The sequence below is a fragment of the Juglans regia genome, chromosome 1, assembly GCF_001411555.2.
Source record: "Juglans regia cultivar Chandler chromosome 1, Walnut 2.0, whole genome shotgun sequence".
NCBI classification, from domain to species: Eukaryota; Viridiplantae; Streptophyta; class Magnoliopsida; order Fagales; family Juglandaceae; genus Juglans; species Juglans regia.
The window spans coordinates 23,158,248-23,182,811 of NC_049901.1; the positions used below are offsets into that span (position 1 = coordinate 23,158,248).

General features: G+C 32.6%; 2 protein-coding genes and 1 pseudogene across 4 annotated transcripts; all 3 read right to left on the reverse strand.

The window, feature by feature from the left end:
• LOC118348508 lies at positions 1–12,360 on the reverse strand (annotated as a pseudogene).
• Positions 12,361–14,179: 1,819 nt separating this feature from the next.
• LOC109001454 (protein E6-like) lies at positions 14,180–15,200 on the reverse strand. Its single transcript, XM_018978735.2, has one exon. It carries the CDS (start codon positions 15,164–15,166, stop codon positions 14,405–14,407), a length of 762 nt encoding a protein of 253 aa, XP_018834280.2. The 5' UTR covers positions 15,167–15,200; the 3' UTR covers positions 14,180–14,404.
• Positions 15,201–19,276: 4,076 nt separating this feature from the next.
• Positions 19,277–23,220, reverse strand: LOC109001455 (transcription activator GLK1-like). Of its 3 annotated transcripts, none has more exons than XM_035683655.1 (7): positions 22,822–23,220; positions 22,251–22,713; positions 21,777–21,917; positions 20,649–20,996; positions 20,227–20,283; positions 19,931–20,050; positions 19,277–19,779 (listed from the first exon to the last, which is right to left on the reverse strand). In XM_035683655.1, the coding sequence occupies exons 2-7, from the start codon at positions 22,698–22,700 to the stop codon at positions 19,627–19,629; spliced, it is 1,269 nt and encodes a 422-aa protein (XP_035539548.1). In that variant the 5' UTR covers positions 22,701–22,713; positions 22,822–23,220; the 3' UTR covers positions 19,277–19,626. The 3 variants fall into 3 exon arrangements, with proteins under 3 accessions (XP_035539548.1, XP_018834282.1, XP_018834281.1); XM_018978737.2 differs by having other exon boundaries at positions 22,251–22,717; XM_018978736.2 differs by having other exon boundaries at positions 22,251–23,220.
• Positions 23,221–24,564: the final 1,344 nt, after the last annotated feature.

Here is a 24,564-nt window from a genome sequence, read left to right on the forward strand (position 1 = left end):
TCACATCAAGATACGAATTACAACAAGTTCAATTGCAATTGTGGAAACAAGAATACCTATCAGTATTTTAGTACATTGTAATTTCCTGCTTTCAAGTAGGCCTTAAAAAGCATAAGTGACTTTGTTGATTTTGTATCTCAATTCACTGTGTGTCTCTCTATGTCTGACATCAATTCACTCTGCATTTTTTCTATATCATTCCGAACATTTTCAGTCTCATGTTGCAACAAAGAAAAATGGTGCTCTTGTGAGCTCTAAAATTTGGACTTGAATTTGGACAAATTGGATTCTTGAATTATTTCAACCTTCTACATCTCTGCCTTTGAAACAAATGAGTGAGACACGTTTTCCAAGATGTCTTTCATAACTACTGTTACAGTCTCCGCCTGCTTCGACGACACTACTTGTCCCTCTAAGCTCTTAACTAGGGCTAATGTGTCAATGAGAAACAACTGATTTCCATTCGATTTCATGTGCTCAGAAAATATTTCTACAATCAAATTCCCTAATCGAAGTCAAAGAAGCAAAAAACGAATCGTACACTGATGTTGAAACTCAAACCCAGTAAGTCTGCTTATACGCAAATGTATTCCTGATTGCCCCCACCGTCTACAAGTTGCAGCAATGGTCATTCGGTCCCTCAAGAAATCACCGAATCGATCGAAAACAATTCAAATCCTAAAAGACCTACTAGTTCCACCTTGGCAACGAAAGTCTCTACTCCAATCCAATCCAATCCAATATCTATAGGGAGACTGCCATAAAGAGATTTTGTAGACAATAGATAAAATAGGGAGATAAGATCGTCAATGAGTCATTATCATAGTGTGAAAGAAAATTTTATTTTTTGGACTTGAATATGTCATGAAAAAGTTCTCCAATTATTCAAGTTATTTGAGCATGAGAGTTATGATGACTGGAGACTAACAATGATGTTAGTAGTTTTTTCCTATTAGATGATGACTCAATGGAGTGTTTTTACATTACATCATGTCTCCATCAATTTCGTTTCTTCCTTTACATACGAAACTTTACATATTTACCTTTACACTTTCAATATAGTATCTCGTTCTATTAAAGATTTGTCAAAATTTGTTTGTCAGAGTATGATTCATTGAGGTAGTAAATACTTTTAGTCAGTTTATTAATTTTTTTTGTCTCTGTAATTGAGTTCATTCTCTATTTTTTAATATATTAATAACAGCTGTTTAAGGAAAAAATGTTTGATTTGCTTGACCCAAATTCATCGATCTTCTCAAAAGTTGAATGAGCATCTTTTGAGAAGCCCACAATGCTGACAAGAGTTCACAAACAAATAAGAGAAACGATGAATTGAAGAATAAGACTCATGATGTGAGTGAGACAGAAGTTATAACAAAAGAAAATAAGGTGACACATCTATCTCGTTGTTCTCATTCTAGTTCCACTGGGGCACAAATATGAATAGTCAATCATGGTATACATTTCATTATTTTAAATTAATTTAAAACTACTCGTTTTGCATTTATGACTTTCACGTCTTATTTTTATTTTAAAATATTTTATTTTTTATATTATTTGATTTTATATAGTTTCTAACGCTGAGCCATATATCACTTATTTTATCGTTTACTAATAACTCATGTGCTATCTTTATAATTACAATGCAACAAAAAACATATTCTCACAACCTGACGAAGCAATAAATGATCACCTTGGTGACAATATCTTATATGCAAAACTACATTTAGTTATTCTTACTGGTTTTGCATATGTGAAAAAGAATAGGTGCTGATGGAGTGTGTTTAAAAAGAGATATATCTAACGTTTATAACATTAGAGACTTTCCATGGTTTAGAGATTTCAATCTTATTACATTAGGTTTATGGGATTGCTGACTTTTTTGGATATCCAAATGTTATGAATTTAATGTGAAATAATAAATTTGTTAAATAATATTTGATTTACTGGTTTATTGGTTTAGGCATACATATCAATAAGGGTTTACTGGCTATTGTCAATGTGATAAGTGGTTGGAAGATGGGGAAAGAAGGAGGTCATGTCCCATATCATGATAGATAGTTAATGCGATTGTTATAAGCAAGAGAACAATCTTCTAGCAATTTGTTGTGATAGTTTTGGTATAAGATTATTTTAAGCTTTGATTAGTTATACGAATAAGATGAAATTGAATAAAATATTATCAAAATATAATTTTTAATGTTATTTTTATTTTGAGATTCTGAAAAGTTGAATTTTTTTATTATATTTTGTGTAAAATTTTAGAAAAATTGTAACTATTAGATTAAATGAAATGAAATTGGATGAAATGTGTAACCAAACCATCCATAATTTCACAAATGTTTACAATTTTTGTTATAAGTACAAACATCCACAGTTGTGTTTTTGCTCAAACAATATTTTCCTGATGGTTTGGCCTTAATCACTCAATGTAAAAGCATATTTAAAAATTTAAACAATTTTTTACAATTAATGAAAGCAAATCATGTGAAAATTTTGAGTTTAAAAATGGCTACAATTTATTTTTATTCGTACACATTTTTGCAAATGTGTTTTTTTCGAATAATAATATTCTCTGACATAACCTAACTTTAATTGTTTATTGGTAAAACCTTGTTAAAAACTTAAATAATCTTTTGCAATTGATGAAAGCAATTTAAATGAGATTTTATGTTTTACAAATGTCTGCAATTTATTTATTTTTAAGTACAAATTTTTAAAATTGTATTTTCATTCGAATATTTTTATTCTCTAGCATGGTTTGACTTCAATCTCTAATGGACATATCATATTTAAAAGTTTCAGTAAATTTTTGTAGTTGATGAAAGTAAATTTTGTTAGATTTTAAGTTTTCAAAATGTTTGAAATTTTTTTTATAGGTATAAACTTCGACAATTATATTTTTGTTTGAATAACAGTATTTTCTAACATACCTTGACTTTAATCATTAATCAATAATGTATTATTATAAGTTTAATTTATTTTTACAATTGATAAAAACAACTTATGTGAGATATTTAGTTTAAAAAAAATCTACTATTTATTTTTTTATAAGTGCAAGTTTCTGCAGTTAATGTGATTTTGTTCGAACAATACTATTTTCTAGATGATCTAACTTCAATCACTCATTGGCAGAGCATATTTAAAAACTTAAAAAACTTTCTACAGTTGATAAAATCAAAATATGTGAGAGTTTAGGTTTCACAAATGTTTACATTTATTTATGTAATTGTGTTTTTATTCAAACAACAATATTATCTAACATGTACTGATTTTAATCGCTCATTGGTAGAGCATTTTTAAAAACTTATATAAATTTTTGCAGTTGATGAAAGCAACCTCTGCGAGATCTTAAGTTTCCCAATTGTCCGCAATTTATTTTTTAATAAGTACAAGATTTTGTAACTGTATTTCTGTTTGAAAAATTTTATTCTCTACTATGGTTTGGTTCTAATATCTCATCAACAAAGTATTATTAAGAAATTAAACAATTTTCTACAATTGATCAAAACAAATTATTTTAGATATTAATTTTCATAAATGCCTACAATTGTTTTCTTATAAGTAATTGCATTTTTGTTTGAACAATATTATTTTCTAGTATGGTTTTATTAATTGACAGAGCATAGTTAAAAACTCAAACAATTTTTTTCAAATGATTAAAGTAATTAATATGAGGTCTATGGTTCCACAAATATGTCTAACTCATTTTTTTAAAAGAATACATTTTAACAATTGTATTTTTGTTCGAACACTTATATTTTATAACATAACCTGACTTTTTAAATCTCTCATTGGCAGAGCATTATTAGAACTCAAACAATTTTTGCAGTTTATGAATGCGAATTATGTATGATTTTAGGTTTCATAAATGTTTGCAAATTGTTTTTGAGAGGTACAAATTGTTAAAATTATGTTTTTGTTCAAATAATATTATTATCATAAATTGTGTTTTTATTCAAATAATATTAGTCTCCAACATAATTTGGGTTTAATCATTAATTGAGAGAACATTGTTAAAAGTGCAACAATTTTTTGTAGTTGATGCAAACAATTTATGTGAGATATAAGCTTTTATAATTAATATTTGTAATTTATATTTTTGTAAGAATAAATATTTTACAATTATTTTTTATTTGAACATTTTTATTCTCTAATATGATATGATTTTAACCTCTAATTGGCAGAGTATTGTTAAAAGTTTAAACAATTTCTAACAATTGATGAAAGGAAACTATGTGATATTTTAGATTTCAAAAATATCTACATTTTCTTTTTGTGTGAAAAAAATTCTAAAATTGTGTTTATACTTGAATAATATCATTCTCTAATATGGTCTGGCTTTAATTACTCGTTAGCATATTATTATTAAAATTTAAATAATTTTTTGCAATTGATAAAAGTAAACTATACGAAATCTTTAATTTCACAAATGTCACAATTGTGTTGTTGATCGAACAATTTTAAGCTCTACCATGATCAGACTACATTGTAATGGGGTAAAAAATGTGACATATAATGTGTCATCTGATATAAGTTGCGTATGACTAGCATTAGATAATACTTTAATTGTTAACCAGTCATTATTTTTTTTTTAGATGGAAACATCAAATGGATTATAATATCTAAACACGACACTGACTATATGAGACTTCTCATGAGGTCAAACGTCAAATTTCTCACTTGTGTACTTGAGATTTATCTATCAAATCTTCAATTCTTTCCAAAACGAAAGGCAACTTCAAAAGAATAACATATGTTTTTTTTTTTTTAGCAACAACAATTGACTTGTAATACAAGATAAAAAGTTTACATCAAGATACAAATTACAGCAATTCCAATCGCAAAGGTGGAAACAAGAGTATCTACACATTATTTTAGTACATCATAATTTGTTGCTCCCAAGTGGACCTAAAAACATAAGTGATTTTGTTGATTTCGTACCTAAATTCACTGCGCATCTCCTCAATGTCATTCCGAACATTCTCAGTCTCATGTTGCAACAAAAGAAAAATGGTGTTCCTGTGAGCTTTAGAATTTGGACTTAAATTTGGAGAGATTGGATTCTTGAATCTTTTTAATCTTCTGTATCTCTGCCTTTGAAACAAATGAGTGAGACACATTTTTCAAACTGTTGTTCATGGCTGCTGTTATAGCCTCAGCTTGCTTTGAGAGAACATCTTGTCCCTCTAATCTCCTAATGAGGGTTAATGTGTCAATGAGAGACAAACACTTTCCATTCGATTTCAGATGCTAAAAACATATGCATAAAATCCAATTCCCTAATCGGAGCCCCTACTGCCTACAAGCTGTAGCAACGACCATTCTATGATTTTACAATTATTGTTTGTAATTTATCTTTTTAAAAGAAAAAATATTATGCAATTGTGTTTTATTTGAACACTTGTATTCTCTAACATAATCTGACTTTAAGCTTTAACTCACAACGTATTGTTAATAGTTTAAACAATTTCTTGCAATTAATGAGAGGAAATAATGTGAGATTTTAGGTTTTGCAAATATCTACAATTTGGTTTTTTTGTAAGGACAAAATTCTACAATTATGTTTATGTTTGAATAATATTATTCTCTAACATGGTCTGGCTTTAATCACTCGTTAGCATAGCATTATTAACATTTAAACAATTTTTTTTACAATTGATAAAAGCAAACTATAAGAGATATTATGTTTCACAAATGTCTACAATTTATTTTTTATATGCACAATTGTTCGCAATTGTGTTGTTGTTCGAACAATATTATGCTCTATGATGACTAGACTACAATGTATTTGAATGAAAAATGTGACACATATATTGTCTCAACTGATGTAAGTTGAGTCTGATGAGTACTAAATAGTATTTTATTTACTAACCAGCCATTGTTTTAGTGCTACAAAAAATTATATTTTTTGGATATGAATATGTCAATAAAAAGTTCTCAATTCATTCAAGTTTCGAGCATGAGAGTTATGATGATTGATGACTAGCAATGCTGTTAGTAATTCCTTCCTATTAAATGATAACTCAAGATAGTGTTTTTACATTTCATATATCTCCATCGATTTCGTTTATCTCTTTATATATGAAATTTTATATATTTATTTTTATACTTTCAATACAATATCTCGTTCTATTAAAGATTTTTCAAAATTTTTTTATCAGAATATTATTTATTAAGGTATCAATATTTTTGGTGAGTTTATTATTTTTTCTGTCTCAAAAATTGAGTTCATTCTCTAGGATTAGTATGTTAATAACAGTTATTTAAGGAAGAAGTGTTTGATTTGCTTAATCCAAATTCATCGATCTTCTCAAAAGCTGAACGTGCATCTTTTGTGAAACCCACAATGTTAACAAGAGTTCACATACAAATAAGAGAAATAATTAATAAAATAATAACACTTGTTAGTGTGACTAAGGTGGAAGATATGAAAAAAAAAATATGGTGACATATCTATCTCGAGATTCTCATTCTCGTGCCACTGAGAGTACAAATACGAATAGTCAATCATGGTATACATTTCATTATTTTAAATTAACTTAAAACTACTTATTTTGCATATATAGCTTTCACATCTTATTTTTATTTTAAAACATTTTCTTTATTATTTATTTCATTATTTTTCAATAGCTCACATGCTATCTTTATAATTATAATTGAACGAAAAATAAATTCTCACATCCTGGCGGAGCAATAAATGTTGACGTTGGTGACAATATCTTATGTGCAAAAAGAATGGGTGCTGATGGAATGTGTTTCGAGAAAGGTATATCTAACATTTATCACATTAGAGACTTTCCATAGTTTAGGAATTTCAATCCTATTACATTAGGTTTATGGAGTTTCTTGCTTTTTTGGATAGTCATATGTTGTGAATTTGATGTGGAATAATAAATTTGTTAAATCATATTTGATTTATTAGTTCATGTGGTTTAGACATACATATCAATAAGGGTTTACTGACTCTTGCCAATGTGGTAAGTGCTTAGAAGATGGAGAAAGAATGAGGTCATGTCCCATATCGTGATAGTTAGTTAATGCGATTGTTACATGCCGGAGAAAAATCTTTATTATTTTCCCACTTAACGTTTTAATGGAAACTTCTAGCAATTTTCTGTGATAGTGTTGATATAATATTATCTTAGGCCTTATTTGGTTATACAGATGAGATGAAATTGAATAAAATATTGTCATAATATAATTTTTATTTTAAAATTTGATAAAATTGAATTGTTTAATATTTTTTGTGTGAACATTTAGAAAAATTGTAACTATTAGATGAAATGAAATGAGATTGGATGAGATGTGCAACCAAAGCAGCCTTAATTTCACAAATGTTTACAATTTTTTCATAAGTACAAATTCTACAGTTGTGTTTTTGTTTGAATAATATTATTCTCTAGATGGTTTGGCTTTAATCACTCATTGAAAGAGCATATTTAAAAATTTAATCAATTTTTTACAATTGATGAAAGCAACTATGTGAAAATTTAGATTTAAAAAATGTCTGCAATTTATTTTTATATGTACACATTTTAACAAATTTGTTTTTATTTGAACAACTCTATTCTCTAACATGTACTGACTTTAATCGCTTATTAATAAAACACTGTTAAAAACTTAAAAAAACTTTTTATAATTGATCAAAGTAACCTATGTGAGATCTCACATTTCATAAATGTCTGTAATTTATTTTTTATAAGTACAAATTTTTGCAATTGTGCTTTTGATCGAATACTTTTATTCTATAACATATTTTGAGCTTAATCTCTCATTAACAAATTATTGTTAAGAGTGTAATCATTTTTTTGCAAGTGATCAAAATAAGCCATATGAGACATTAGGTTTCATAAATGTCTACAATTTATTTTATTATAAATACAAATTTCTGCAATTGTATTTGTAATGTCCTGCTTCCCATGGTTAAAAATACAATCAATTTTAGAATTTCTCAGGAGCCGGATTGCTTCTACTGACATTAACTTTAAAATATTTTTGTTATTATAAAGAAAGCGCTAGGTACAAAGATTCATTATAATACAATCAATTTTTTTTATTAAAAATACAGATAAAAGAGAGTGCACATAATCATTTATTAAAAATTTCTCAACTTTGTTATTATAAAAATCATAGCTTAAAATATATATATACATGATCTAGGCATCTGCCACGTTTTCTCGGCCCAATTCCCGTCTTGCAATCTCTATCTTCGTAAATATTCTCACCTGTAGTGGTTTAAAAAATATAAAATAAAATTAAATTGAGTCGAAGACTTAGTAACAAACTTATCATAACGTAAACATACTTAATATAAGTTTTTCATAAAATATTTTCATGCTGAAAACTTAAAAATTCATACATATTCTTATGATATGCATGACTTGTTTTGAATTATTTGACTTATCATACTTATCTTACTAACCCATACACTTAACTCTGTGTGCAATGTTGTACACCGCTCTACATCCAGTGGCTACAAGGGAAATTACTAAAAGTTTTCTAACATACTATGGTGGACCAAGCTTAAGTCCGTAGCTTGACATGTACCTATAAAATCACATTAGTACCATGCATCTGAATGATCACCTATGTGCATCTGAATCACATAGATTCATAACTGATTTGATCTTTTATATCTTACACTTGATCATGTGAAAGCTTACGTGCCTTATGCAACGTGAGATTCATGACATGCATAATACATACATAACTATAATATACGAAATGAGACATGATCATGAATTATGATGAGTGATGTACTTGCAGATATCATGATATGAGTGATATATGAACATTGGTTTCTAAAGAAATGGTTTGAATAATAATATTTATAACTAACTAATGTGTGTTATTCTTAATTTTATGATCAAGTGTTAATTTCAAAATCTCGCATCATAAATCATTACATGAAATCAAACTCTAATCTCACAAGAAATCACTTCCTACCATGATTTAGAAGTCAAGGACAATAGTGTAATAAAATTTTCAACTTGGCAAGTGGGTTATGCTTTACTGGAAAGGTTAGACGGTATTTTTATAATAATATAATATCTACAATACCTTATGAAAGTGTTACACGGCAATGGACTTAAAAGACATTTATAATAACTTTAAAATATGTGGATAAAATCAAAGCCATGAATGAAATTTCTTATGAAGTACAAATTGTACACTTGTTTGAATGAAGTGCTAAAATTGAAAGTAATATAATTTGTTTTATATTTCAAGTCGCATATTCAACTTGGAAGATAAAACCATTTAAATTAATGGGGTTTAATGAGATAGAAGCAAATGAAAGAAAAAAGGGAGGGTGAGGGTAATAACGTAATTTAGTCTCATAGGGGGATTAATTATGGTAGGCTACTAGCTTTTTTTCTAAAGGAAATAATTGGAATCCAATAGTATTTAGAGAGAGAGAGAGAGAGAAGCGGAAAGAGAGTTGTGAGAGAAAAGTGAGAAGAGAGAGAAATCAAGAGAGAGAGCATGTCCGAGAGCTTACCAAGAGGGGAGAGGCCTGCTACAGATGAAAATCTGATTGAAGACTACGACGATAACAACGAGGGGAAGTATGGCAGATTTGGATTGCTCAGCTGAGATCAATGACGGTGGTAGAAGCTTCAAGAAGATGGTGGAGGCTTGGTATGAGATTTGAGGAGTCCTATTTTGAGAATTGTAGAAGGAAGGAGGTGTACATATAGACGAGAGAGATTGTTAGATTTGTTTGATTTAGAGTCAAACAATGGCTCAGTTTGTGAGAGTTTGACATTCAAAGTGTATAAGGAAAAAACTGACTCAATGAAGTAGTTGCGCATGATGCGGACTGTGTGCGGATTGAATAGGATTGCCTAATTATTTTTTATAAGACGATTTGGCATTGAAAATTTGGAGATGAAATAGGCGTGTAAAATTTATCCAATCAATGGCTAAGATTTTATAAGAACTGGGACAGTTTAGATGAAATTTGGTAGTAATTTCCAAAGCGATCAATGGATTCAGATTCAAACTTTGTAAAATATAAACTGATTATTTAAAATGAGAAAAATTATGTGTGATATTAAATTCTAAAATGAATCCAATTCATCCGATAATTATCTTCGGGCTTTTGGAAACTTTCTTGGACTAATTACTAGTTAAATAGAGCCCAATTTGTCCATGAATCGCTCAAATCCAAATCGCTCTTTAAACCTAATTTAAGCCCAACCATATTGCATCTTTAATAATACTAGATCAAGTCGTTAAAGTATTTTTGTTTGAACAATAGTATAATCTAACATGACTTGACTTTAATCGTAAATTGACAGAGTATTGTAAAAAATAAACAATTTTTAGGAGTTGATGAAAGCAAGTTATTTGAGATTTTAGGTTTTACAAATTTCTACAATTTATTTATTTGTAAGTACAAATTTCTATAACTGTGTTTTTATTTGAACACTTTTATTCTCTATTATGTCATGACTTTAATCTCTATTGGTAGAGCATTATTAAATTGGTATTAGTGTTATCGTAAGGGATGAAGAAGCCCAAGTAATAGGTTCTCTTCGAGCAAACATAACTCTAATTGTAAATGCTCAAGTTGCATAATCTTATGCAGTGATGTTTGCAACAAAATTTTGTAAAGAGATGGGTATTCGATCACTCATTTTGGAGGGGATGCTCTTCAGGTAGTGAAAAACTTCTCCAAGGAGAATTCAGATTGGAGCCAAGCAGGTTTGAAATTTCGTATGGAGCCAAACAAGTGGTCAGTTATCCATACGAAAAGAGAAGCCAATCAAGTTGCCCATACTCTTGCTTGAGAAGCGTTATCTCTATAGGAGGACACTATAAGATTGAAAGAAATTATGTCGTGTATTCAATCTATTGTTTCTCTTGAAATGCTATAAGAATTATTGAGCAATAACATCCTTTCATGAAAAAAAAAAAAATTGTGCAGGTCCTAAATCTAAATTAGCCAGAACACAAGGGGGTGTTTCATATATATTCGTTTCGAGTTCATCTTAAAATCGGGTGTAGTTCTTTTGGGCTTTTTATCAGGACTGTTCATCCAGGTTCCGGTATGGAAACCTGGGTATACCCGAACTGGAACCTAGGTTTCAAACTTGGGTTAGACCCTGGCCGAACTGGGATGAAGAGGATATCCTGGCCGGTTAGCCCCCAAAGTGGGCCTGGACCCTTATTAATAACCAAAGCATGTATCATTACCGAGAAGCCCAGCTCAATACCAAGGGAACCCAGCCCATAGCTAATATCGATTGGATAGTTATCCAGTCGGTGGTAGATGATAAAAAAGGTTATCATTCAAATCTGCTAAGAGATGAACCATGATCTCTAAATTTGAATTCGAATAAAAGATAACCATTATCCGATAAGAGAACAAAGATAACTCGTGGAGCTCTATATAAAGGAGGAATCCAGGTTAGTAAAAGGGATCGAATATTGTTATTATTATTATTATCTTCAAATCACTGTCTTAGACATCGGGTGCGTTCCCTTGAACCCCCAGCTCTATACTCTTTGGTTGCAGATGATTATAAGGTGGTGACGGTGAAACACATCCATAACAGTTATTAGGTTTGTGGGAGATTTCTTAACCACGTCACCTTTTTTTTTTTTAAGTCTTGGTCATACTTTTGCTTTTGTCAAAAAATAGAACCAAAGAAAAGGTGGACAAAAGGTGCGGGCATTTATTATTGAAAAAAAAATGATATCAATAAGTAAATCAACAAATGAAATAAAAGAAAGCTACATATATTTTCCTTAAACGTAGTACTTTCGTAGGTACTCTGCATTCTATGGGTGAGGTAGTTGACGCCCTATAGCATCCTTGAGGTGGTACGCTCCCAGTCTGTGGTTTGCCACTACAATGTAAGGGCCTTCCCATGGAGGGTTTACAACCCGAAACTTGGTTTTTTTTCCTTTTTCTTCAATCCAAACTACATACTATGATATGCTTTGCCAACTCGATTGTACTTTTTAAATATAAATACGAAATTCAAAGGCAATAAAAGAAAAATGAAACCAAGAAGAGGCTATAGGAGCGCTTCAAGTCTGGGAAGAATAGGTGGTTCTTTACCAAACTCAGATTTTGAATTGGAAGAGCTGGGTTCGTTTCTATTTGGTCGTATTTCATTATAGTTTGTTATCTATTTGTTAAGAAGACAGTTGTTTCGTCAAGTATCTTAGTAGTTGTCTTAAGAAAGATTTTGGGTTTAATTTGATTTGTTTTGAACTGCTTTGAACATGTTTGGATGAAATATTCGACAGATTATTCTCTCTAAAAAAAAAAAAAAAAACCTTCTCACCAGCAAGTCCTCCAACATAGTCAAAGTACTGAACCTCATGCATAAGCTTTCCTGCCATATTCCCTAACGAGAAATTGGTGTGTAGAGGTAGAGTGAGAAATCAAAACACTCAAATTGAAGAGAAAAAAAAATTGGGTTCCAGGTTTAAAACCTGGTACTCGGATTGAGTGTACCCGAGTTTTGCAACCCGAGAAATCGGATTCCAAATCACGCTGGGAAAAAATTAAAATTCGATCCGGATAAACAATCCTACTTTTTACACCCCCAATGGGAATGTGTCATTATTTCATAATACTTACAGTGGGTTGCCTCATGTTAGGGGACTCTCTAGTGCGAAGAGGAAGACGACACATAGAAGTTAGAGAAAGAAACTACGGAGTTAGGGTTATGTCGGGATGAAATGAGGTTTGGAAGTTTTAAAGACATGAGAACTCAGAACGCACCGTTTAAAGGTGAAGCACACCGTTTAATCAATTGGGAATGGAAGCTACCAGTCGTTCGGCTTAGTTCAAGAATAAAGCTGCTTGTCGTTTACCTTTTATTATTTCCTTCGTTTGTCATTTGCTTTCCGTTACAACTGCAGTTGTTATTTGCTTTACACGTGTTGCATTGCCATTATATTAGTTTGTTATGGCTGCAACCCTTTTATGTACGTCCAGAGCACCACAAAGAATCATCTAGAAAATATTAAGGACTTGTCTATCTTGGAGGTTAGGGAATCCCTTGAAGCACCCTATTGGCATTTTGAGATTTCAGTGCCATTTTATCAAACACTTGGCCTATCATTTTGTTTCTTCATCATATACACAGCATCACTCTTTTTCATTTCCATATTTACATTCTATCACAAACAGAACCCTTACACCTCACATCTTATATGCTGCTCTTTGGCCTTCCTCAGTCTGTTTCTTCCTCTCTCTCTCTCTTCACTTCAGTCTCTCAAGCTCTCAACCCTTGATTTCCTCACCATCGATTTCCTCTCACCCTGCAAGTCCATTCACCCCTCACTTGTCCTCACCGTCGACAAAGTCACTGACTCACTGGGCTGCGAGACAAAGTCTACGTGTACTGAACAATTAAACGAGAATTATATGCAAAAGGAAGATAAAACAGTGACTGGAAAAGAATCTCCAAGGAAGAAAGAGAGATAAATTCCATGCTGAAAAAAGCAATCTCAGAAGAAAAACAATCTGATTCCAATGGAATTGTATTTCCATCAACGGACCAATCTGATTCCAATGGAATTGTATTTCCATCAACGGACTCTATATCACTAAATATCTTGAATGAGCCTCAACTCAAGTAATACACTAGAATGAGAGAATATTGGCAGAAAGAGAGAGTTTATGGGCAAGAGCAAGGGCATGGCACCGTGGAGAGAGAGAGAGAGAGAGAGAGGGAGAGTGGACAAAGGGAGAACAAAGTGAGTGAAATTATGGGATAAGTTTCCGTGTTTCGCTCCCACCTAAATTCAAAGCCGAACTTATTTCACCCTCATATTGGAGGGTGTAAATCCTCCAATAACACGGCGTCCGTCTGGAGGGCCTCTCATTTGTTTCTTTGAGAAATATGGAGAGAGAGAATGGGATGAAGCAGAGCATGAAATAGAGGTTTGCTAGTACTTTTCTCTGGCCGGCCATAAAACTTAAAATGACTTGAGATGAGCTGAGATGAGTTGAGATGGATTGTGAATAGTAATGAGATGAGTTGTGAATAGTAGTGAGATTTGTGAGTTAAAGTTGCTGAATAGTAATGAATAGTAGTGAGATGAGTTGAGATGAGCTGAGATGACTTGCGAATCCAAACAAGCCCAAGTCATCTTTAAAATCGACATCCCAACTTGTACATCAATCACAAAAATCAATATCAATTCAGTCTCGAAGAAAAGCGAAAGCACCATTCATAAAATTGTTTAACCAGGTACTATAAGGGAGTGCCTTCTATCATTTGCTAATACGGTCTGTAGGAATAAAATCTGTAGGAGAAAAGAAAAACCTGCGAGATCAGGACACATTAAAGTCCATTATCACCTTTAAATTAAACCAGCTCTCTCTCTCTCTCTCTCTCTCTCTCTCTCTCTATGTTGATCATGGACCATTCCTTTATGGCACAGGCTCCTCCTGCTTCTCGTACTCTCCCATGGAGTTGAACTCATTTGGGAACTTGTTATTTCCATAGTAACCTTGATACCCATTAGGATTGTTCTCATTTTGAACATCAACATAATACTTGCCATTCTCCGAAAACCGCGTGTCACTCATCCCCTGTCTCTCAGTCTGGTACCCATTGCTGTTGTAGTAGTTGTTGGAGTAGCCATTGCCATTGTAGTTGTTGTAGCCGCCATTGCCATTGTGGTTGTTGACGTAGCCATTGCTATTGTAGCTAGTTGTATACCCATTATCGTTATTGTAACTGCTGCCGTAGCCGTTGTTGTTGTAATTGTTCGGGTTGCCATTGTTACTGTACAAGTTGGTCTTCGGGTAGCCGGTCTCAAAGCTTTCACCGCTGACTTCTTCAGTTAGAAGTTCATCTTCAAACATGGTGGTGGTGGAGGGCGTCTTGGTTGGGAATTGGCTAGATCCTTGACCGTAAAGGCCATGGCCATACTCACTTTCTGAATAAGTTGGTGCTGGTGTCGGTGCTACTACTGGTGATGATGCTATTTCTGGTTCTGATGTTGCTGGTGCTGGTGCGATATCTGGTTCTGCTAATGCTGGGCTAGGGGCTTCAGAAATGGAAACTTTGGGGTCTATGTAGCGTTTGAACTTGTTAAAGAACCTGCTCTCTCTGGCTTCAGCTTGGAGAGATGAAGAGATAAGCACTAGGAGGAAGAAAAGAAATAAGGGTTTAAAGAAGGAAGCCATTAAGGAGAAACAGGGGAAGTAGTTTGGTGTGTTAATTTGTGGGTATTGAAATTTTCAGGTCCCTTTTATAGACCCTTTTTCTGGTGGCAGGATAAAGACCCACTCCCCCGGGTAATTATGCGTGGATTGAGGAAAGGCAAACACCGTGGGGTTGGAAAATGATGGCATATAGTTCACGCTGCATGTGCATTCCATGAGATTGTCTAATCTAATCTTTGCAACAAGAACAAAAACACCCAAGCAAAGGAGCATCAGATCTCTTGGAGTAGTCCTAGTCAAAAGTGTGGCATTTTCCTTTTTTGATGTCTGAAATTAAGGGAAGGACCCTACCCTCAGTCCCTGGCGGTTGAGTTAGTTAGGCATCTACCAGGAGGGAAAAAGAAAAAGGAAGCAAAAGAAAAGAGAGTACTGGAAAAACAAAGTAAATAAGAGAGGCAGAACGTGGGAGGGCATAATTATAATTACGTTGGTTTCGGCATGTTCTCCTACCTATTCCTGGCTTGATCTATGCCTGGCAATACTGAAAGTCCTGTGGAAATAATGTCGTATTGCCTTTAATTTGAGGTCATATACATGGAGAGAAATCCGATCACGTCATCTTTTTTAGAATCTCTTTCTTTCAGAAAAATTCCGAATATTTAAAGACCTTTACAGTACCACACACAGTCCATATGAATACTAAATCAAATTGATTTGTAAAATTTAAAATTTAAAATTTATATTTTAAATCAAATCATGTCATGTAAATGATATATAGTGTAATACCTTCGAATAGAATTATTTCGGAATCTAAACATTATGTTGTATGCTTTAATATTCCCTGTTCAATTCGAACTTGGTTGGTTATGGATATGATTTATGACATTTGTCCTCCGGTTAGTTTAAGTAGCCCCCAAAATGTAATTGATTGCTTCTTGGAGGTTATAGGAGGTTATTCATTTTAAAAAAATGAACTTTGTGGCAAATGAGATTCGCGTGAAATAGGCATGATGAGAAAATACATTAAAATGGATAAAAAAAATTGATGAATACTAATATTTAATTGCTTTTTGTGAAGTAACGTTGAAGGAATTCTTTCTTAAGGGTGGGCGTAATCACAGGAAGAATCGTTGAAAAAGAGAAGAGATGATTGCTTGATTTTGGTCGGTGAACATTTTGACTTTAGATTGGAACTGTGCTCCTGAAAAGCAGGGGAATTTGAGAATCAACAGGGACTATGCCCATGCCTAAACATCGATTATAACAGGTTAAATATTTGAATATGCATAAGTTAATTTAGAAGATTTTAAAATTATATTATGTAAATATGATCTTATATATACATATGTATAGACCAATATAAATGCTCTTAGTGGGTCAACGAGCACATTATTCTATTTTTTTTATGATGAATTTTACTTTTTTATTTTATTTTTTATTTCTAAAAAAAATTTGATCTATGCAAAATTTGCACTCCTTAAAACTATAGTTAACATTCATCTTCTCAAAATATATTAAATGCTTTCTATAATTTAAAGAAATAAATATAATAGTCATAAACTGATTACATAAAGATAGATTGATAAATTAACGTGACTTAATATGATATATCATATTGTAAAATAAATCTAACGCATCTTATGAAACTATATCAGTTTATAAATTTACTTCTATATAATTTTTTTATGTACGTAGTAGGTCTCATTTTTTTAATATTATGATATCATATTATAGAATAAAAGAATATCATTCCTTATTTTTCAGAACTACCGAATGCAATCTAATGTTAAAAAACTTAAAAAAAAAAACCACTTTTTTGTTTGTTTGGTTTTTTGCCTAGTAACAAATTGGGCTTTTGTTCGGTCATATAAACAATGGGCTCTACATTGAACTTGAATCGAGACATCTAGAAGTCGGCCCAATATAAGTACAGCAAATAGTGGCACTTGAAAAGATAGAAACAGATAGCTTAAATTAGAATAAAGGGCCGCCCATATATATAGTGTTCAGGAAGCTCTATGCATATGGACTAATGAATCCATGGGACCAACACGAGCCATAAATATGGGATAAGCCGGACCGGTCCAACAGTTTTTCCTGTTTGACTTTCTCTTGAGGTTATTTTCTTGGTCAATGCCTTATTATTAATATTGAACTCATTAAATTTTAATGAAAAGTATATATTTTTTATATATCTAAAATTTTTATTATCCATAACTCTACATTAGATTAATTATTGAATTTATAAAAATAATAATATTATATTATTTTTTGAATAATAATATTTTTTTTCATATTTTATAATTACACTAATCATATGTTAATTAATAATTTAATTTAATTATTACATTATTATTATTATAAGACGATTGAAAATTAAATGTGAATAAAAAAATCATTGTAGATTAAAAATAAATAAAAAATAGATTTGATGAGTAAATAATAGTCTTTCAAATTTGAATAAACATAACCATTTACTGTAATTTAAAGTTTTACACTTATATCTTTAGCTAATCTAATGTAGCTCTCTTTCGATGAAATTTATTATATTTTATATTGGATAGACTTTTGATGAAGTCAATACCAATGCTCTTACCATTCTATCTATTAATGCTAGTAGCTCTCTTATTTCCTAATAGCTAGCTGTCGCTTCCTCTAGCCGCTAGCGCCCAATTGCGGAGAGTAGCGGGTCCTTGCCGTTGCATGAGTGGTAGCAGCGTAACGTAACAACTAGTACTATTGACAGTTGGTCGTTTTCCCCCTTTGTTTGTTGTGGGTCGTGCCTCACCGCAGGCATGTCAAGAACTTTGCTGCCACTAGTGGCGGATAATTTTTTAGGGCATACCATTTGACAATCTATTTTGACCGATCGAGTTAATAAAAATGATTATTTTTTTCACTTTTTTTTTAATTTTTTAATTTTTTGGAAGAAACTCAATTAGACAAGTCATTTTCTATTTAAGAAAATAAAACTTTAAAAAAATTGTCAAAATGGGTTGTCATGAAATGGTATGCTAACTAGCATGTCTCTTTCTTCTTAGTGCTTGTTTGAGATTGTTATAGGTAGGGGTGTCAAATCGTGTTAACGGGTCGTGTTCGTGTCGTGTCAAGGTATGTACATTACACTTAACGGGTCAACACGAACACGACCCGTTAAGGATTTCGTGTCAAAATTCTAAACCCGAACACGACACGATAAGATAACGGGTTGACACGACACGACCCGTTAATGAATAAGAAATAAATTGACACGACATAACACGACACGACCCGTTCCGTTTCAACCCGTTTACGTTAATGGGTTGGATATACACGATACGACACGATACGACCCGTTTGACTTAATTGATTTTATATAAATATTTAAATATAAATAATATCTATAAAAAATAAAAAACTAACTACAAGTCTAAAATTACAATCCAAACAAATATGATCCACACAATTTGTAATAATATTCATTATTAAAATTACATCCCAAATGTAATAGACAAAACATACAATGTATATATATATATATTAATATTACAATCTCAAATATAATAAAAAATTAAAAACACAGATCTAAACAAATTTAGAACTTGAAAAAGGAAGTGGAGCGTCCTCCCTACCATTTAGGTCTAAGGGTATAAAGGTAAATTTAATTTTCTTAACGGGTCATAACGGGTTGACCCGTTAGTGACCCGTTAAGCAATCGTGTCTTAACGGGTCAACCCGTTTTGACCCGAACCCGTTAAGGCTAAACCCTAACCCGCTTTTATCGTGTCGTGTTTGTGTTGGGTTAACGGGTCGTGTCACATATTGCCACCCCTAGTTATAGGTAATAGAGTTTTAAAGTTTTTCATTCTAGATCTTTTAATTGTAGACTTTTATTAAAAAACTTTGATCAAATATACTATTTTTTCTATAAAAAAAACTTTTAGACGGTACTTAAAATTAAACACTAATTTATAAACTTCCAAACACAAAACCAAGCATGCGTACATGATAATTTGTTTACTGAACAAGTACTCAGAAACATTTCAATTGCAACTGATTGGAGACAAGGGAAAAAAAAAAAGTTCTCTCTCTCTCTCTAGATCATCTCTCGATAGTTTCCAACTTAAATAAAATACCGAAGAGTGATGATCATGTAAATCCTCACATGACTTTTTGTAGGAATTTCTCATAAAGATCATTAAAAAAGAAAAGAAAAAGATGATGGCTATATAGCTAGCTTTATTATTATCACATGAGCGTAGATAAGCTGATATAAAAAACTGTTATGGAACTTCTAGAATACAAGGACAAGGGAAAAGTAAGTACTACTCGAATTTGGTAGAGATCGGACTGCAAAAAGAAGGAAGAAGAAGAAAAAAGCTCGCACTTTGATGCATACATCTAATGCAGGAAATGTCGTCAAATTCGGGGGGTTTTCATGATCTGAGGCCTGGAAATCAGAGAATGTCCTTTTTGATGGATGTTCTTATAATATTAGGCGATCAAGAAGCATAAGAAGGTGGTATCTTAGGAATTCCCTGTCTTTGCAGTTCCACCATCACGCTATCAACAGCTGGAGGTTTTAGGCCAAGAGGGAGTGGCAGCCATGGTTTTGATATAACGTCTCCAATAGCTGCATCTATGCTCTCCTTTGTCTGTCAGGCAACATATTATATATACACACCAAACTATTATTATCATGACATAAGATCGAGTGATCTTGAATACTCCAGCATGTGCGTGATTAATTAATGAAGCTCAAAAAATTAAATAAAGAGCTAGAGATCTATGACTCATGAGTAGTACCGGATGAAAGTCGAGAACGGGGTTAATGGGGCCTGTTTGTCCAGTCGGGACACCAATGCCGGTGTCTGCTTTGTACATGGCATGAGGTGGGATGCCCGGGACAAGTGGAGAGGCAAATCTCTGCATGAATATTTTATATATTTATATCAACAACGTAAGCCGAAAACTTTAATCACAACATGAAAAAGTTGCCAAATTAATAGCGCTAGCAGTACTGTGCATGTTTAGAAGAATCCAAAAGCCCTGGTATAGAGACACCATGAAAAGCTCCAAAAGAGTAAGGATTGAATGATTACCGATGTTGGAAGTGGCTGTGGAAAGCAAGGCGTTCCTGGGGTTAGTCCATTCGGAACCTAATTAAAAAGAAAAAGTAGAATATTCCATTTAGAGAAAGAGAGGATACAGAATTCTAGATTTTCAATTAGTTGAGGTTTTATTTTTGGTTATGTACGTTGACGACAGAGTATAGTTCTTTCACATAAACACATGATGATCAGTTTAATTTCTTAATCTGCGCACTGAGTCCTGACAGGAAAACTAATGGATGATACCGATAAATGAAGTGCATTAACATTATTATAGACTAATCTTCGGTTGAAGTGATTAAAACCGATTAACTGAATTTTACTTTTGGTGTCTTCTATCTGTTTAAAGATCATCAGCATGAGTGCGTGCGCGTGAGAGAGGGAGAGAGAGGGAGAGATAGATCTAGACATACACGCTGGTGGTGAGGGTGCCAGAAAGAAGGGTCTGGGGGCGGCGGCGGCGGAACAGGTGCCCATGCAGGCGGCGGCGGCGGAGATGGAGAATGGGAAAGATGTTTAGGCCACATGGGCATCAAGGTTTGATCCATGGAGGGATGACCCCACACGTGTAACGGTCTAAAGTGGTGCATGGGTGTTATGGGAGGGAAACCCATGGTCGGTGCTATCTGCCAAGGACTACTACTCATCTCTGATCTCTTCCCTCCTCCACCGGCAACTGCTCCATACATCTGCCGTCTCTGGCTCCAGCTTGCCGCTTCTGCTTCACGCGCCAGCAGATGTTTCCGATGTGAGCGATATTTCTGCACATAATTGAAGACCAAATGTTTGAGAACTAATCAAGCTGCATAAGATTCACACGCAATAATAGTAGTATCATTCTTGCCGATTTACATTTAATCTCATCGTTAGAGTATATGTGGCTTTCATATGAAATATATATATATATATATATATGTATATAATGTATATAGTACTTCGTGCAATATAGCTTCGAATCAAAAGAGCTAGCTAGCTCGCAAGATCTCTGCCTCAGATTAGCTGATCTCTTGTGGACAGTACTGTGATATTCAAGATTTTGTTGGCAGGAATAAGACAAACAGAGAAAAGAAAAATAATAATTTAATTAATTTATACATAATTTAGCCATTTGAAATTCAAGAAAACTGAAATATATAATATATTCCGAACACGGATTATAGAAATTGTTACAAGGTCCATCCAAGAGAAGTTTTCAACGTGCATGATTACCAAAACCTACAAACAACAATCAATGATCTTCAATATATAGAGTCTTTTCCACATGTTATTTCGTATGCCAATCTAAACAAAAACTCTTAAAAACCGACCCTATATATGGATGCGCAGACTGCATGTAGAAGTGGTTTAATTCCATAAACTAACACAAAGCTCTTTCAAATCTCTCCAAAGACTTTCCTGTTTGGAGAAGACTACTGAAAATGGAGGATTAGAATAAAAGAACATTTTTAAAGACAAAACAATTACATATTGCATGCGCTGGGGTGAAATTAAAGATGATAAAAGGAAAAGAAAAAACAGGTGTGGAGAACAAATTGATGTACTTGAAGGTGGCTGGCGATGTTGTGGCGAGTGAGACAATCGATTCCCATAAGCTCTAAAATCCTCGAAGGCACTGCCTTATCCACACCTAGCTGCTCCACAGCTTGCACAAACCGTCTGTGCAGCTCTGGGGTCCAATCCACCTACACACACACAGTTCAAGAAAAAAAAAAAAAAACTACCCTTTCAATATCCCAGAAAATAAACATCAGAGAAAGATGATGGAACTCTCTAATTTTTGGATACTCGCTGACTCTCTCTCTCTCTCTTTCTCATGTACTCTGCGAGTGTGTGAGTCCCGTGATTTCATTGCAACTCGTGAAGTTTGTGTAGATCTAAATGAGAGAGAGAGCAGAGAGAGAGTTTTATTATGGGGCTTGTTTCCTAGTAAAGAAAGCTTCATGGTAACAACCTAGCTTAGACCTAATAGTCTAGCTAGTTATACATGCACTTAGTTTGAAACTTGTGCTAATTACCTTTACTTTGCGCTTCCCTTGAGAGTTCTTCGACTGTTTAGATGATTTTCTGCCTTTATCGGCTTCCTTTGGGGGTGGGTTCTTCAAAACAGATTCATCTCTTTTGCTCACTATTTCTTCTCCTCGATTACTTGAGCTAGAGTTTAAACCCGAAACTTTATCTTCCTCCTCTTTTTTGGTATTATCCTCTAATTTTTCCACAGATGTCGATGTGTTCATCTCGGATTCCTCACCCCCGCTAACGGAAAATTCAGCGAGCATTTCCGGGTCCATCTCCAAATCCGGCAACACGTCTTCGTCGTTGATCCCCACGAAAAGATCATCGAAATCGATGCTGTCCAGCAAGTTCCCATCGGAGAACTCCGGGAATTCATTGCCACAAACTGAAAAGCTCTCCATCTCTCCTTGGCTCTCATCCTTGGCGTTCCTCAAAGGTGACACAGCAAGCATGAATTCCAAATTCCTAGCTAAAAAAAAAAGGGATAATTCCCACTATATATGTATGCCAAGATATATATATATAATCCGCGGTGCAATTCGGCTATATATTGCATGAAACCAAAAAACCAACCGTAGTATACTCGAAGGTGTAGCAGAAATGGATATTCTGGGCGATTTTCTCTAGTGATTCGGAAGGCCGGATGGAGACGATGAACATGAACAAGCTGTGTTAATGGGTGAAGTGGTTTTGCTGTGTAAGCGGGAGTGCTGCAAAAGAAAATGGATCTCAGCCACAACTTGTGTAGAGATCTCTGAGATTTGTTTTTATGTTTTTGTCTGTTTAGGCTTATATATATTATTGCAAATAAAATTTTGGAACATCTTTTTTGGGTATGTGGATGGCCTTTTTTCTGAAGATTTTGGAGGTTTGAAAGTGGTAGCTCGTGAGCTTTATTTGATTTTTGTAATGGGTTTTCAAAGGGAAAAGAGAGAGAGAGAGAGAGTACTTTTGCAGATTGATGTCAGAGGTTAGGGCTGGAATTGGAGTTGGGTTGAGACATGTCAGCTCAGATATACCTGTTGTACAGTGAAAAGAAAGTGATTATGTTTTTGGCTGAACCAAATTGACCCTTGTATTCCCTCGAAAGACGTGTAATACCATTACTGCCTGTTTTAACTAGATAACCTCGAAGTGAAACGCCCTTTTTCTCTCTCTCTTTTTGGGTGGAAAAAATGAGAAGTCCATGACCAAATAATTTCTTTTTCAATAATGCTGAAGCCTCAGCCACCAATTATAAAATGGTCACCATTTTTTTTTTACTTAATTATTAAGAAAATATTTTTTAATAATATTGTAACTTTTTTAAAATATTTAAGAATATAAAAAAAAATTATGAAAAAAATTGATGAAAAACAAGGTTATTTATCATTGGTGACATCTCTCGTGTTGCACCCTCTGTTGGTACTGTAGCTATCGCAACTCTTTTTTTTAGGCCAGTTTGGATAAAATCATCCAATCCCTTATCATTTCATTCAATCTCATATCAATATTTAAACATGACTACAAATAAAAATATTTTTTATTTTTTAATTTTTAATTTTTTTATTTAATTATTATAACTTTTTTAAATTTTTAAACAAAACAAAAAAAAATCAACTTTTTCAAGTTCTAAAATAAAAATAATAAAAATAATTATATTATAAAAATATTTTAATTTTTATAATATTTTTATTCAATTTGTTTTTTCTATTTTTTCAAAACCCTATAAAATGTTTTAACTCAAATTATTTCACTATTATTCACTAACAATTTGACTACTATTAGATTATCTTATCTTAATATGCAAACGAGACCTTTGAAAGTGAAACAATATCCTTCTATAATTTTGTTATGTAATATTAAATAATTAAAAATTATTTGTTGTGTCTAATTTATGGATCAATCATTTGATAATGAGAAAATGATAATAAAATAGATAATAAATAGAATTTTTATTTTTCTTATTGAGTATATATAATATTTCTCTCGGATGCAAGAGAGAGGGATGAAAAAAAAAAAAAAAAAAACTAGTAGCTAGCAAATCATCAAGAAAGGGATCTAATTTGCCTAAATTCGATAGCCCAAGTGTTAAAGATTTAGGCATGAACATAAAATAGATAATTATATAATATTTAATATTGCTTAAAAAGTTTACACGAAAATTAAGATTAATAGATCATGTTGTAAATTAACTTCACTTAGAATTATAAACTACTGATCATCAATGGAATATCATCATGTAGATCGAACTCTTAAAAACGGATTTAACAGTGTCTTATACATAATGTATCATGTGTCGTGTATGTATGTATGTATGGAGGAGATCATCTCCCT